The sequence below is a fragment of the Strix aluco genome, chromosome 1 (assembly GCF_031877795.1).
Source record: "Strix aluco isolate bStrAlu1 chromosome 1, bStrAlu1.hap1, whole genome shotgun sequence".
Classification (NCBI taxonomy): Eukaryota; Metazoa; Chordata; class Aves; order Strigiformes; family Strigidae; genus Strix; species Strix aluco.
This window is the reverse complement of record NC_133931.1, coordinates 61,962,316-61,978,337: the sequence shown is the minus strand read 5'-3', so window position 1 is coordinate 61,978,337 and position 16,022 is coordinate 61,962,316. Positions and strand designations below refer to the sequence as shown.

The 16,022-nt window shown below is 38.3% G+C and overlaps 2 protein-coding genes across 2 annotated transcripts in view; one reads left to right on the top strand and one right to left on the bottom strand.

Moving 5' to 3' along the window:
• Positions 1 to 1,470, top strand: part of CD226 (CD226 molecule) — a 35,074-nt gene extending 33,604 nt beyond the window's left edge. The window contains exon 6 of the mRNA XM_074822813.1: positions 766 to 1,470. Coding sequence (XP_074678914.1) covers positions 766 to 873 — 108 coding nt within the window. The 3' untranslated portion in view covers positions 874 to 1,470. The remainder of the gene's footprint in view (positions 1 to 765) is intronic.
• A 1,614-nt stretch (positions 1,471 to 3,084) lies between these two features.
• Positions 3,085 to 16,022, bottom strand: part of DOK6 (docking protein 6) — a 269,698-nt gene continuing 256,760 nt past the window's right edge. The window contains exon 8 of the mRNA XM_074822826.1: positions 3,085 to 14,291. Coding sequence (XP_074678927.1) covers positions 14,152 to 14,291 — 140 coding nt within the window. The 3' untranslated portion in view covers positions 3,085 to 14,151. The remainder of the gene's footprint in view (positions 14,292 to 16,022) is intronic.

Genomic DNA, 16,022 nt, shown 5'->3' with positions numbered 1-16,022 from the left:
AGAAGTGGAAAGATAGGAGCCAAATTCACTGCTCCTGCCTTGTGTCTTCATACCCTAATTTGGGGTATAAAGTTATGCTGTGCTTAGGGAAATGACCCCATTTTCACAGCGGGTGTGAGACTCTGGCTTTCCACCTATCTATTCCCAGATGTCACTTCTGTATGATGCAACAGTGAACTCCACTTTTGATATGTCCTTTTAAAGTCCTTTGACCTCCTGCCATTTCCATTTCTCTCATTCTGACTGTTGGAGTACTGTTTGTACCAGAATGAAGCTCTTCCTAGGCTGACCGTAGGCTAGAGACTAGCCATTTGCTTCAGATATCACCTTTCCTCCCATGCCAGTTAACCAATTAATGACATGACTAATTCTTAGCTTGGTCAATAACTTTAGAGTAATTCATGTTTTAACACTGATATAGGAGAAACTACTTCAGTATCTGAAATGTGTATGTGAGGGGAAGGGGGCATCCCACCAGGCACGTGATGTGGGACAGCTGAGAAACATATTCAAGGTGCAACTCCTTTTTTCATACAACTTGAACTTGAAGCATATTAATAGAAAACAAGAACACAAAAAATATTTTGATTGATGGCTGAATAATCACAATAACAGATCAACATATGAGGAAAATTTGCTGGTTTTCTCCTTTTTCAAACTTGTAGCTGTTTTGAGAAAAGTCCTTCAAATTTTTTGTTTGTTTGTTTTTTAATGTGTTTCTAACCTGCTAACAGTTATGGAAGATGCAATTTTCATGTCACACAGAACACAGAAAGAAGAGAAGAATCATCACTTGAACAGGCAGAGGAGATTTATGTCAACTGGAAAAATGTCTCACACAAACCTAAGGAAAGACCATTAGATTTTTCCTGAAGAATGAAGTAACCAAAGCACAGGTTTGCAGCTTATATCTGCAGCTTAGACTTTATTTTTTTTCCACTGGTGAGACGTGGAAGGTCAAACTGGCTGATCTGGCTGGACAGTCAACCTGGGCCAGGTTACACCAGGTGTGTCTGTGTTGTATTGCAGCCTGCAGCATTGACGTATCCTTTGATTCATATGTAGAATTAAAGATTATTTGTACTTCTACAATTTAAACATTTTTACCCAGTAGGTATACTTTTAAGTAAGAACTTTAGAACAGCTCTGATATGTGGAGTGGAGCTGCATATGTTTACGTAAAATTAATTGGGTCTGAGAAATCTGTGTCTGAGAAGTCTATGTGACAGGGTGAGAAAGAAAATGTGCTCAATGTTGTCTACATCCATGAGTTTTGCATTTCAAATTGAGAACTCTATAGAATAATAAATTTCCATGATTTTCACACAGGAGGTGTTATTTTGCTGCTGGGCAAAGAGTACTATTCAACTGACAAAAGTAGATATATCAGGGATCTTTGAACCTAGATTTAAAAGTATGAACAGAAGCTTGCTATCTGACAGCTGTTTGGTTTTACAGGATTCTTACCACTCACCACAGTGGTTATTTCAGCACTTTCTATTTGGGGATGGAATATAAGTATAGCCCCTGCTCTCCTCTCTCCCTCCTTCCCCCCCCACCATTTCCTCCATGCCCAGGATAAAACAAAACATGAAGACTCTGTCACTGTCAAGTTATATTTAATAATAATTTATTATAAGGTTTAGTTGCACAAAAAATAAATGAGAACATGAAAGATACATGAATAAATGATGCAAAGCAGAAAAAAGCATGACTGGGAACATTTACAAAACAATACACATACATATGTAGTTGTATGTGTGCGTATGTATATATTCTGCTGAAACCTACAGAAGAAACCACACAGAAATTGAACAGACAAAAAAAAATATCCTTAAACAGAACTAGAAGGCAGACCTGAGAATTAGGATCTACACATCTTTTGGCCTTTTACAAATCTGCTGTATTACTGTGGACAAAATCCCAGTAGATGAAGGTGTTACCTTGATGGCTGATAATCATATATGTCTATATACTACAGACTGTGTGCCTGGACCACCTATGCTTGATTCCCCTTTTCTCTTGAAGCATTAGTGAAAGTGTTGCTGAATATGGGTTTGTTTTTTTTCTTTTTTTGGAAAGGGGTTGGGAGGGAGGCATCATGAGTCTGCCTACAGATCAGTTACTGGTTCCACTTGGCTGATTAGAAAGGACCATCAACAGTCTGACAGTGAAAAGCACATTTTGCATAGCCTTCTCCAATGGAAAGCTCTCTTCATGTGCACAGGAAAATAGGAGTCTAGGTTCTTCTGAGAATAATGCAGACACAAGGCTTCTCTGAACTATTTGAGCAATAATAGCATTGTGTGGTTATCCTATACTTCAGCTAAAAATCTAAAATCCTAACCCAAAGTGTCCTTCAACTTATCACTGAAGACTTAAATTGTTTACAATGTCATATCATATACCATTAGAAAACATCTCCTTTTGGTTTCGTGTACTTCTGAACAAGGACACATACACATTGCAAGGGATATTTTTTTTTTCTTTCATTTACTGAAGGTTTTCAGATATATAAACACTTGCGTGTGAAGTTGATGAGGATACACAGAACTGTACTATTAATAAGTTGGTTTATTTCCTGAGTTATCAAATATCATAGCAGATAATTCTAAGTTGTGCACAGCATTACAAATAAACCCTGTAGCATGGGGTTGTTTCTTTGATGATCCCATTTATATTAACATACCAAAATGATAATGTAATGAATTTGATTCCACTGAAGTTCTCAGCTGGAACCCTGATACAGAAATTTCCATAAGATGAGAAGTTGGTATTGTTTCACTGCTTGTAGAGACAGCTAAAATACATCCCTACTTTACTGAGGGTAAAAAAGGGGAAGAAGTTGAGGTTAAGTACCTGAAATAACAGATTGTTTTGATTATTTCTGGTAATGCCCTTATTTCTTGCCTCCCTTGGTACTTTTAGCTTGTCTTTTCAAAATAATTGTTTATTTTTGAGATTTGAGAAAGAAAAAAAAATCTATAGTGCACATCTTTGCAGGTATTAATCTGTTTTAATTCAACTTCCATAGACATATTACTTCTACCAGGATAGTCCACAGGGAAAAATCACATCACACATAGCATAATAAGAACAATGTATTATTTTTTTCAAAAAAACAAACCCAAAACCAACAGCTTCATTTTTGTACCATGGTAATATCAGTGAACAGCAGCTGAACATGAGAATGATACAAGTGAAAACCAAAAAGAAAACAATCTAAAACTCATCAATATTGTCATTGGCTTAAAAAGTAAGTAGTAAGCTACACACAAGAGAAACTTCCAAAAGTGTAATTCGAAATGTAATATTAAAACTCTTTAAATATGGCAGGATGGGACCCAGTAAGAGCCTGTTTGCTGTGACACAGTTTGGATCATGTATATAGACTTTTCCGGTGTAAAATAGTACAAACTATAGTTTATTGCCGCTTATTTTCAATATTTTCCATAGTTTTGCTTTTTTCTTTTGGAAACTTTTAGTTCCTTTTGAGTAAACTTCACCAACTGTAATTTGGAAATTTTATGCTGGACAATTACTGTGTTATTTCATGCTGTACCGCTTGCCCAAACAGTTAAGAAGGAGGAAATAAAAAAATCAAGGAAGTAATGTGACATAACTATGGATAGCAACCAGCTCAGCATACTGTCTAAATTGTAAGAAAATTCTGTCTTTTTTATTGTTTTAAGGCCTTAGAAACTTTGCTGAAAGGAAATAAACATAATAAAGCATGTCATCATTAAAAAATGAGTCTTGAATCACTGGGTAACTACCTTCTGTGTAACTGCAAAATGAGTCTATGATAATTTTAAGAAAAGTAAAACCAAATCTCTTTCATAATAATAAAATTCATCTTTTATGCTGAGTGAAAAAGATATTGAAATCCCATGTTCAGAGGAAAATTCCATCATTAATAGGACTACTAAGTCCTTAAATGGCACAAACTCACATGTCTTTTAAGAAAGAAATCATAAAAAACATATTGTAATAAGTCTTTGCTGGAACTTCTGAATGTAGGAGAGAGGCAGTCAGTCACCAGAGTTTGGATCAACAGAGCAAATATGAAACCCACAGTCTAGGAAAGAAGTGAAATTTAAAGCAGTAACATACATCATCTCCTGTTATTTTCTTTATTCATCTCAAATATGTTCCTTTACTTTAAAGAGCTTCTCTAACTATACAATACGTTCATGATACTGCTCATTCTGCTTGTCTACTGCTCTCCTTTGCCTGTGCATCTTGGGGTAAAACAATGTTTCTGTGAGGAAACAGCTTGCTTTAAGGACTGCACCCACTGTGGCAGGTGCACCTATCCCGATAAAGGCCAGAACTTCTCAGCTGCTGGAAGGAAAGAGTTAAAACTAGAAGCCACAGTTTGGAGGTTGAGCTGCCCAGCCGACATGGTGACTGTGGTCACGCATATGCTCATATGCTTCGGTGGTGAGACTATTACCTACACACCTCAGCTGAAAGGCAGGGCCCTTCAGTTGACAGACAAGGCCCTCAGCCAATGAAACACCTCAGTCGAGAGAAGTTTCTAGACTGCTGACCATATATGACCACAGATCAGATTCAGCTAGGGTATAAATGGAGTCCTGTCTGAGAGCAAATCGATCCAGGCCTCCTCGGAGCAGCGGGTCTGCAGGTGAGGACTCTCCTCTTGGATCAGGACAGCACCCAAGGTAACTCCTTGAGGTTGAGAGCGCTCATCTTTTTGGTTAGTGAGTTGTACATTTTGGGTCATCATTTCTAAAGCTTAAGAATTCTTAAGTCAGTTGTGCAGTAATTAACCCCTCTTACATCCTGAACATGTGGTTTGCTAATGTCTTTTGAGTTCTAAATGATTTTGATAAAAAATAAATCTTGTTAAATTTAACACCTGTCTAAAATCAATTGTGGGTGTCTCTGTGACACCCACCAAGGAGAAAAAGAAGCTTGACTTCTCCAAACCCCGACGTTAACGACTCTTTCTGATCTCCACCTGCCCTAAATTCCCAGACACCTTTTCTGTTAGGCACCTAAATTTTTTCAAGGATACTCAGAAATAGCTTTTTCTAACTGTGCTGTGAAACTTCACCTACCTTCCATCCAGGTCTTATCCCAGGACTAGGGGACAGAAGGAGAGGATCAAGGCAACAAAGCAAGCAGAATAGTTAAAGTATAGGTGCTACCAGCATTTATTATTTTGATGACAGGTGGATGCTAGCTTACTCCTGAGAGATCTAAATAAGAAACCTTCAGAAAAAAGAAAAGATTTCAGAGGACTGATCTCACTATCAGATTATTTTCTATGTTGTGGGGGTTTTTTGTTGGAGGGTTGGTGGTGATGTTTTTGTAATCATAAAGACATCTGGAAACCAGGGCTATGATTTTTTATAATTTATTTTTAAATCTTATTTGCATCATGCTCCTCTAAACGTTCTATGTTACTGAGCTATGAGAAAGTTCAAATCAATGGTATTTATTTACAGTTGCTGAAACTCTGCCTCAGTGAGTGCTCCCCAGTGCAATTGAAAGAATTATTTCCTTTAAAGCCTAGATGGTCAATAGGAGTTAATCCCCTAAATGGCTTTGTAAGTCTGACACCAAAACCAGCCATGTCTGTCTATAAGACAGGTACTATAATGCTCTTTCAGGCTGTGGACCCCAGGACTAGAAACTACAGGTTTCTCTATAAGCTCTCAGACTGTATTATTTAAGATATAACTAGGGCAACTCAAAAGACATTTCCAACACTCACACATTCCTGGGGAACTGTTTTGGGCTAGACCACAAGATGTGCCTCCATTGCCATGCCTCTCTGGGATGTGGTGTCAGGGTATGTGTGGGCTCAGGGTGCCACTGTCCCTTTGACATCCAGTGCGAAAGATTTCACCCTAAGGCTAGAGACCCACAGTGGTCTTCAAAACACTAAGCTGAACTAGACTTTCCACTGTCACATGAAATTATGGCTGTTTCTGCTACCACAGTCTATCCAGCATCCTTCCTGACAATAAGAGAGGAAATGGAAGAGCCTGTCCCAGTTCTCCTGCAGTCTGCATCAGACTGTACTCCTTCTCCTCTGCCCTTTCCAGCCTTCCCCATGAAGCGGGGCTCCTGTGCAGAAACAATTCATGTTTTAAGATCTAAGAAGAGCCTGCAGGGCTTGGTAGAGAACTCCTCCAGCAAGACTGTCCTTGTTTCTGCTTTTGCCCATGTCCTGGTTTAACCAGGATAGGGTTAAGTTTCCCCAGCAGTGGGGGGGGAGCTCTAGCCGCGTTATTCATATATCATGCGGACAGTCACATCCTGGCACATCCTGGAAGCGAGATGGGTGGGTTAACACGTGTGTTATGCCATCGCGCTTCTCGCTGCTGTACTGGTAGATATTTTGCTCTGTTCATTATTATTATTGTTACTGTTATTGTTATTGTTGTTGTTTGTTGTGTTGCTGTTGCTCTGTTATCTCAGCCCCGGGGCTTTGCATTTCACTCCCTTTGTGGGGGAGGGGCAGCGGCTGCGTGGTCTCAGACCCCGGCAGGGGCTAAACCATCACAGCCCATAACATTTTTTTTCCCTAAGAGTAAAATGCATTAAGAGTTATGAGAAGAGGATGAGCATCTGGATAACCATGGGACAAACACACGATGAGTTTGCCAACATTTCTTTTAAAATAAGAGAGCCTCAGGATCATAGAGACAGCCTCACTTGTGGGAGCTCAGAGGCTTCTGGAGCAGGCTTCCACCATGCCACTGCTCTGACTAGTTTCTTGACCCTGATTAGGCTTGATTTATAAAGCTGTAGATTTACCTTACTATCTTATAGTCTTGCAGTTATATAACCCTACATATAACTTGGGACATAATGGTCAAGCTAGAAATACCAAAGGAAATGTACGAAGTTACCTAAGGAAAGTATCAAAAGAATAATGCATTCATTGCTTCCACACTATCCACATTGCTGGCCTGCTTAATTAGATAAAAAACTAAAACGAATTACTAGCAGAGGCTGACATATTTGTTCTAAGCTTATGGTTATTTAAAAAGAGAATTTTATAGTTTAAAAAAAAAAGTGTCTCAGTGATTCTAAGGGATATTTAACACCTTTCTTAAAAGTTTATTTCATTAGATTGTTACACTAAATAATTCATTTGTAGTATTAACCAGTAAGTTTTAAAACATGATTTAAGTGATTATTGTACTAAGATACAGCCAAGTATCTTTCCTTTTTTCTTTTTTTTCAGTACCTTCTTTATTTGTGCTGATGTCTACACATGTATTTGAAGAGAAAAATGCATGTAAGAAATAGGTATATGTATTAAAATTATTCTCTGTTAATACCATTTTTTTGTCTCAAATAAAACCGAAGCAGACATTTATTATTCTCTTTTAAGTTTCCATAATTTGCCTAACAATAGTAGTATGGGAGAAACTTTCCCAGAGAAGTCTGTCGGATTATTCTGTAATTAGAAGCATAAAGGCTGAGCATATATGCATGTATTTTTATGCATCATAAATGCAGACGTTATTTTCATTAACCAGAATTTGATCAGCTCTGAAATATTCTAAATCATATTTTTAGCAATATCTAGCTGTACTAAATTCCACAAAGTTGTGCGATAACAATTGTGATGCATTGTGCAAAATACTACTTTTTAAGCATCTATATTGCATAATGCATGTTGGCTGGACTGGTACTTGGTTCTTCCAGCCAGGTTAGGGAAAATGAGCCCAGCACTCCTGAGTCCATTGTTATAGAGCAACTTAGAGCTGTGAGTTGGATTAAACACAAAATATAGTTCCCACTTCCTGATAAAGTCAGAAGTTGAATGGTCCAGGAAACTGTTTTTTATTCAGCATGACCCATTGCTATGGGCTTAAATGCCTGCTAAATTGTCCTAATCTTTTTAAAGATTACAGAATCTTTTTTTTAATTTTTCTTGACTTCTTACCCTATTTTTCACTTGATTTTTATTAGGTTTCAAAAACTTCTCTCTCTATAATGATTTTTTTCAAAGAAAGAAAAAAAAGATGAGCTCGTGTCATACTTTGGTAGGAAGTCATAATATTTTTTTTCTGAATTGTCTGTTTTTCCTTGTAGCCATCTTAAATCAGTGCAACTTATGAAAAGCAGTTCTGGATATCTCCTGTCACAGCCTGTCATCTATGGAAACTCAGGAAATGCAACAATTAACATCAACAAGGATAGCTTTATTTTACATCATTTATTCTGTTTTAGCGCAGCAATGAGCATAAATGTTAAACTGCAACCTTTATTTTTGTTACCGGTATGGAATTGCCAAGACAGCTGATTAATTTTGTGCTATTTGCTATGCCCATTGCAGTCTCGCTATCATACAAATCAAAAAAAGATTGAAAACAATGTGTAGCCTATATTAAAAATGAGGGTTAACTTCATTCATGTCAAATATTGTCACAGGAAAAAATCTACTGTAAAATCTATCCATTCACTTGACAATCCTAGGATTGTAAGAGAAAGTGGTAAATCTATTTAACCTCATGAAGATTTCTCTACTGAAGAAAAAAAAACCCACCAATGAAATCAATTCTGCGGGACTTTCAGTGTGAGGTTTAAAAAGATTAACTTCATCTTAGAGAGCATATTAGATTCTGAGCTTGCATTTAGTTAAAAAGGAAATCTTTTCTCCATTACAACTTGCAATATTCATAACAACATGGACATTTGAAAATGCTTTAATTATATTTAATCATACTTAAAACTCGGTTACCTTCACATTTGTTTTAACAATATCCATAAAAATCTGTTAAGTTGCATATGCATGCAAAGGTGCAAAAAGCATCTTTGCAAAGTGAAATTTCCATTTTCTTCAGTAGAACCAGTTCACCTGTAGATTCTAATATTTAGGTTTCTAAGCATAATGACATTTAAATAATTGCTGAATACACAGCACCTTCACCTATCACCTTTTACTGTCTTGTAAGGGCCTGGACAGAGATACAAACTTCTAGTTACAACAGGTTAATCAACATTTCTTTCATTCTACCATATGCCTGTACTTGTTTCCAATATAACATACCCTTTTATCTAAAATAAAAAAATTGAAGAGCATCTATTTATAATATCAAGAACAAACACAGCACCCTTTATGGAGTGCAAGACTTTATGTGTGCAGAATTAATATATCCAACCTTGTATCCTTTGATTTTATGCTACTACAATGGTGTTGCACAGTCATTATCTTCTACTTACAAAACACAGGCAGGCACCCCGACCAGTTGTCTGTGGTGAAAAATATAAGATTGTAATATATATACGTTGTGTAACAAGTTGGTTTGGAAAGAATCACAAGAATTTGGATGACGTATGGAAAATTGAAACTTTCCAGTGCTGTTGGATCGGTTCTTGTAATCAAACAGCAGCTTTTCACACTTTCTCCACAGTCCACTCTATTCTGTGTGCAGATAAAAGCCACATTTATTCCTTTGCAGCAGGTATAAAAAGGATCTAAAATACATGGGTATTAAACACTAAAAGAGAGGTTAACTGGAACACATTCCTCCTTCCTTTTTAGGAAGAAACAGTTGTAAATAATTCTGTATTTCATGCTAAAAAGCACAGCCATTCAAGAGACTTATATTTTCTCATGGAAAATCACCCTGCAGTTTCTAGGTTACCAGATGAGTACTAGCAAATGTGGCTGGTGAGCTAAGTCTGACTAGAGGTTTATATGATACAAGCTGCTGGTCTCTGTCAGCTCCTAGAGATCAGATATCTCAAAAACCACTACTCCCCATAGTATTGTCTATTAGACTGGAGAGATGAACAAGCATGAAGTTCATTCCTTTTCTGATAAATGCAATACAGAGATTTGATTAATGCTCTCTTTTTCTCTTTGCCATGAACAGGTAAGGGTCTTCACAGACTGCCTCCATTTAGGAACTCTTAAATAAATGGGTGCCTGAAGGCTGTATGTTGTACTTACATTATTGCTATAGAGAGCACTTTAATAGACTTTTGACCTCAGATATTGAATTTCAGCAAAGTCTTATTAACTTAGAATAAGACTTTATTAGAAATGTGTTTGCTACTTCCCAGTAGGATTTCTATTCATGTGTCGTGAAATGAAGTATTTTCCCAAAATGTCATGGTAGACTTTTGTCAAAACAAACGAGAGCAGCTACTGTTGCTGTCTAACAAACTTCTTTAGTTTGTCAATACATTTCAGAGTTCTACTTGCTAGCTTTAGGGGGAAAAAAAGCCCAACAAAAAACCCCCAAGACCCGAATTTTGCATGGACCTGAATACATATGAGGAGCTGGAGCCAGAGCCTACCACAGAAAGTAAAGCCTAAACATTTACTCAGTAAAACAGCAAACTCCATGTTACAAAATATTCTTCTTTCTTTTTCCTTTACATAGGCAGGCAAAATTGCTTCAAAGGACTATGCTCACAGATGATTTAAACTATCAATAATAACATGTAGCTGCTTAAAAAATGGGGCTACTCAAGTACCTTAGCACTATTTGCTGATTTATTACCAGTCTCTTTCAATTTCTCTGTTTTTGCACCAAGTTACTTCAAAATCAAAAGTACCAGCATGCATCAATCTGTAATATTCACAGTTAAGATACATTAATAACTATATTTAGTAATGCTGTTTGTTATTTGTTCATAGAGGTGAATATATTCTTATCAAGGGTAATTTTAAAAAAAATTAAATCGTGGTTACAGTTACATATTCATAACACATCCTCAGAACCAAAATGAAAGCGATAGCCTTATATTGTTTCTTCTGTTTCATAATGTACTAATGCTAAGTTCCATTTGTACCAGTTACACCTGGTTACCACTGAAGACATTTTGTTGCCCTTCATCTCTTCACAGCTCATTAGCTGAAAACAGAGAGCTCCTCTTGGGTCAGGAGTAGACATATTATCGGTGTGCCTTGCACGTGAAGAAAGCCGAGACTTGAACAGGGCCCCATGGGTCCCTGGGCCTGTTTAAAGGCAGTCTCTAGGCAGGCAGCTCTACCATGTGTGCCGAAAGTCAGTTTTCCTTCTGGCAGAAGCACTAGGAGCTGTACAAAGTAGTCTCAGTGGGCAATCACTTAGATTATCAACAGGCGTATGCCAGGAATTAAAGCAATTCTGTGAAAACAGGATTTTCTGGCAAACTGTTCACACAGTGACTGCCTGGTTCTCATAGTGTTTTTCTGAGGAACATTTCTGGAAGCTACGTGAATACACAAATGTTAAGTGATATCATCTACTGTTCTGGAGTGGCACTAATGGCAGTATCCACTGCCTGTTGAATACCTTTGAGCCTCGGGGACCCTGTTTTCTTAGATTGTGTTACAATACACTGTGAAGTTGAAGTTACATCCTTATTTTCAACTGCCAGTGTGGTTGGGTTTACACTCTACAAGAAATAGGTTCCCAACAGGTCAGTATGGTGAGCATGTGTCATACGTTGGTAGGTATGACTAGTAGGTCAGGTTTGGTTTTAGTTGTTTGCATTCTCCAGCTTTGTCTGGGAGTTCAGTTTTCTGCCTATTGCTACAGGATGGGACTCCACACATGTTTATAAATGTATGAGTTGAGAGGATAGTTGCATTATGTAATAAAAGCAAAATAATTAGTGAAACTCCTACACATGGCCAATCGCTCCTTCCCCTGCTTTTATTTTTTTTTTTTTCATTTTCTTTGGAAATAGCATCTACAATTTCATTAACTAGACAATATTCATGCAGTTCATAGGACAACAAAACTATCTGTGACAGACAGCAACTGTTCCCCAGGAAAAGCAAAGAGCACACTAAATAGATCTTACGCTTTTTATCTAAACACAGCTAAAGCACTAGCTTTAGGATTTAGATAGGCTTTTAAAGTATATGGACACTGGAACTACAAAGCAGTTCTGATATTCTCCTGTTATGCCTTTTCTCCATTTTTGAACTATGTAGAATATGTAACTGTTAAATGACTAGTATTTAAGTCACAGAGGAAAATAGTTACATGGACACAGCATAGAAACCTGCAAAACATATTGAAAAGTTAATCTAAGGAATTTTAAAGCAAATATATAATTTTAGGGGAAGTGAAAGAATCACAGTTGCATAGGAATAAAAATAACTGTCCAGTTCCTCAAAAGGTGTATATTTGGCAAAGCTGCACTGAATAATGGAATTACACCAGCAGAGAATCTATACTTATATATCACATTTTGCATGTAACATATGTAGACTGGAAGTTTTCCCAAAGCAAAATGTCAACCAAATTTTTTTCTTAAATGAAAGAGTGAATGAAGCTTCCTTTACGGGTACAGCTCAGAGAGCACCATAGGTACAGCTCCCTGACAGTGTGGGAGAGCAGTTTTTCATTTTAGCTCATCAAAATACTCTTTGTAGGGAGCTGTTCTATTCCTGAGTATGGGAGCACTGTGAGAAGGAAAAGAGGTAGTGAACGAGACAGGGAAAAAGAGGAAAAATAAATAAAGCTGATTGTGGTGGGGTAGAAGAGTTTCATTCAAGTGGATCACAAAGCTTTTTTATTCAGCAGCTGTTCACTGACGTGTAGAAAGCTGTAAGTCTGCAAGGTCTCTTAGCCTGGCAAGTGGTTGGAGAAAAGCTGGACATACTGTATTGGTAAATGTTTAATGTAAAGCAGAAGTTTCTTCTGTACTTTTTAATACATATATATATATGTGCATATATAAAACAACCCAACATCACTTTTTCAGTTAAATTATGGTACATAAAACTGATTGTTTCACTGGGAAAGAGTCTATGTGTCTCCTCCTTGGTAGGTTTCCTCAACCTGTCCTGAGAAACTAATGAGATGAATCCCTCTGGTAATCATGGCAATAGTTTCACACTGGGAACAGAACAAAGGCTGCTCAGATCGTAGTAAGAGGGCAGATTTTCCTCCCCACAATTTCAAACATTTCAGGGCATCATGACGAGTACATAAATATGTGATATCACTTACAAAAATCTAAATGTTCAGGACAGATAAAACTTGTTCCCCACCTACAGGTATGCCTTCCAATTTATTCCCTCTACTGATTACAAACACACCTACTAGTTCATTTTTTAAAGATGTCTTCTAAAGACAGAAAATTTCCATTGAGAAGTACTCATCCTCCTTTTCAAAGTAAACCGATGCTTGACACATGATCATACGAAATACAATGTGCATCTAAACCAGAAATCTGAGAAGGAAACGGAGAAAATCAAAGTAACGCTGACCAGAAAGACAAGACCAGAGATCAGGTCTACCGTATCTGGCCGAGCCGTGGCACAGGCAGTCGCCAGCTGGGGATATGGCCCATTTTTATTTCTCTGAAGAAGTTTTCCCACATTTTAAAGTTAGGCTTGCAGGTGTGGTTACCTAAATAATTAGCAAATAACAAGACTTTGCAGCAGTTCTGAGGACGAGACTGTGCTGCTGATATGGGTGTTCACAGCTCAGGGGCATCATGAGAATTACATGTGTATTAGTAAGGGATGAATTTGTGCCCTGGGAATTGAAGATTAGAGCCATACCAGGCGATAATCTGACCTTAATGCATCGAACTCTATTCCCAACAAACCGTATTAGCCTGCTACTCCAATATCTGTTGGTGTCTGGCTCAAAAAACACCCAACCGCCCTCTAGGGTAATGAGCGAACTTGCTTGGATCCGAAGGTGACCCCCGCATTGTGTCTCAAGTCGGCGATATTTTAGTGACTCCAGCAGGAATCAGTGGGCTGTGGCAAGGACCTAAAAATGTTATGGGTGAAGATGGGCCGGCCTGCTGGTGGAGGTGGGTAGGAAGTCCCCAGTGTCCAATGTGCCATCGCAATGGAGCCCCAGAACAAGCCTTCTCCGGTCATGCAGAAACCTTCACACCAACACAGTTTTGTTTGATTCCACCACTTTCTCACAACACAAACGTGTCCCCCTCCCTCCCCACCCCCCTCCTTTCTGAATGCATCGACAAAAGGAACGGCAAAATAAATAAATAAAGACTTAGCCTCTTCTTCGGGGAAGCCGCCTCTCCAGGTTTCCGCACCTGCGGTGACCTGGCTGGAGCTGGTAGGCATCAGTTTTCACGGCAAATTGTGGGTGCGGAGGGGGCCAGTGGCTCCCTGGCCCTGGCGGCAGGCTCCAGGCTAGACTGTCTCTCTTGGGTGGCTGCCCCCGGCTGTCATTGCACCAGGCCCGAGCCGTAGCTGAAGGCGTAGCTGCTGGCCAGCGAGAGGGACTGCTGGTGCTCCTCGCCCTGCTCAGAGGGGTAGCTGGGAAACGTCTGCGCCCGGGACACCTTCGCTGAGCCGAGGCTGTGACCTGGTGGGGAGGGACATGGACACAAAAGATGTAACCGGGCTTTAATTTCATTTTAAATTACTTGAAGCCCTTTGCCATGGACATGAACTCTGATGGGCTGACTTCATACTGCCCCACAATGCCAGGGTGCTCGAAGAGCAGACATGCCACATTGGGCCCTTCTGGGGCTGCAGAGGAGGGTCTTTGCCCGTGCCTGAGGGCACAAGCAGGCCACGGATGCCCAGCGGAGGCAGGAGGTCCCAGACCCAACTCAGGTATAATTGAAGGTCAGAATTTTATTTTTTTTTTAAATTACAGAATATCATATCTATATATTTGCCACTCTATAAATCTGTTATATTTGTTAGTTAGAGCTGATAAAGAACTAATGCATCTCTTCTTTATCTGGAGCACTGCTTAAGTGGTGGGAGTAATGCCAGCAGTTTCAAAGGAATTTGTCACACGAATGCCGCTTCATGTACTTACTGTCTTTTGAATAGAATGCCAGTTTGTCAGGTAAACATAGCATCATTGTCATTTCAAAATGAACTGGATGTGGGATATGGTCCACATGGCAGAATAATGGTTGGGAAGAGGATGTGCAAGACGCTTTCATAGACAGGCTTGTGAGTCTCATATAACCATGGTTTGTTCACTTGTAGCCAGCAAGATGCAAAACCATGTGTGAAAAGCCATTAAAAAGCCAATGACCAAACTCAGAAGATGACTACTATGACCTGATTGTGTAACCTGATCATTTTCCTATCTCAAAATTCCCTTTTGAAATTGAGATTTAATTAGTAACACAAAGTTAATTTCCACAGTGTGTATCTTTATGCAACATATATTCTCTGGAAATGTATATTGAAACCTGGATTTAAAACGGTTTTGGATAACGCATTTAAAAATGTCTTTAATACATGTATTAATGTAGGAATGTAAATCACATTTTTCCTTCAACCACAGAGATATTACAGAATAGCTGTAACAAAGCATAAACTCAAATGCTGAAGAACTCAGTTCATGTTGAAATGATCCAAAACAGCTAGCAGCTTTCTAGACTTCCCAGTTTGGAACCAAGAATGATGTTCACCCAGTTTGGCAAAACTTTGTTCTAACTTGTATTTGGAAAAGTTTGGCTATAACATGCTATTGACTGCTTCATGAAAAATATCATGATCCCCCTGAAGATGAGTCTATCAGAGCACTACTAGGACCAAGAGATTAAAAAATGACAACTAAATGAAAATTAGAATAAAAGGTACATCTCAGTGACACTGGAGACAATAAAACTAGAGACTGAATTCCCAGTAGCATGTTAGTGGTCATAAAAATCCCCTTCATAGCACAACACAGCAGAATGAATTTTGTATGTGTATTTGTACTATTCATTCACTGGGTTAAATTGACTTTGGCTATCAAAACTTGACTGAGATGCCAGGTTTAAATGTTTTCTGCTTTTGCATCAAACTGAATTAAAATGTATGGTCACTGTGAGGTCTGAGCTGCAAACCAAAAGCACTCATAATACATTGTTTGAGAATAGCCTTAAATGTATTATTGCTTTGACCAACTTTTAATCATGATATTAAGAGAGGCCCTCATACATTTTTATTTTTATTTGAGATTTGCATCACAATTACTGCTAGGAATTTTTTTTTTTAAATTTAATGCCAACCTATACATAGAAAGTTGCATGATTGTAGGTCTTAATTTTGTGTTCCAAATCTGGCATTTTTCATTCTAAGGATT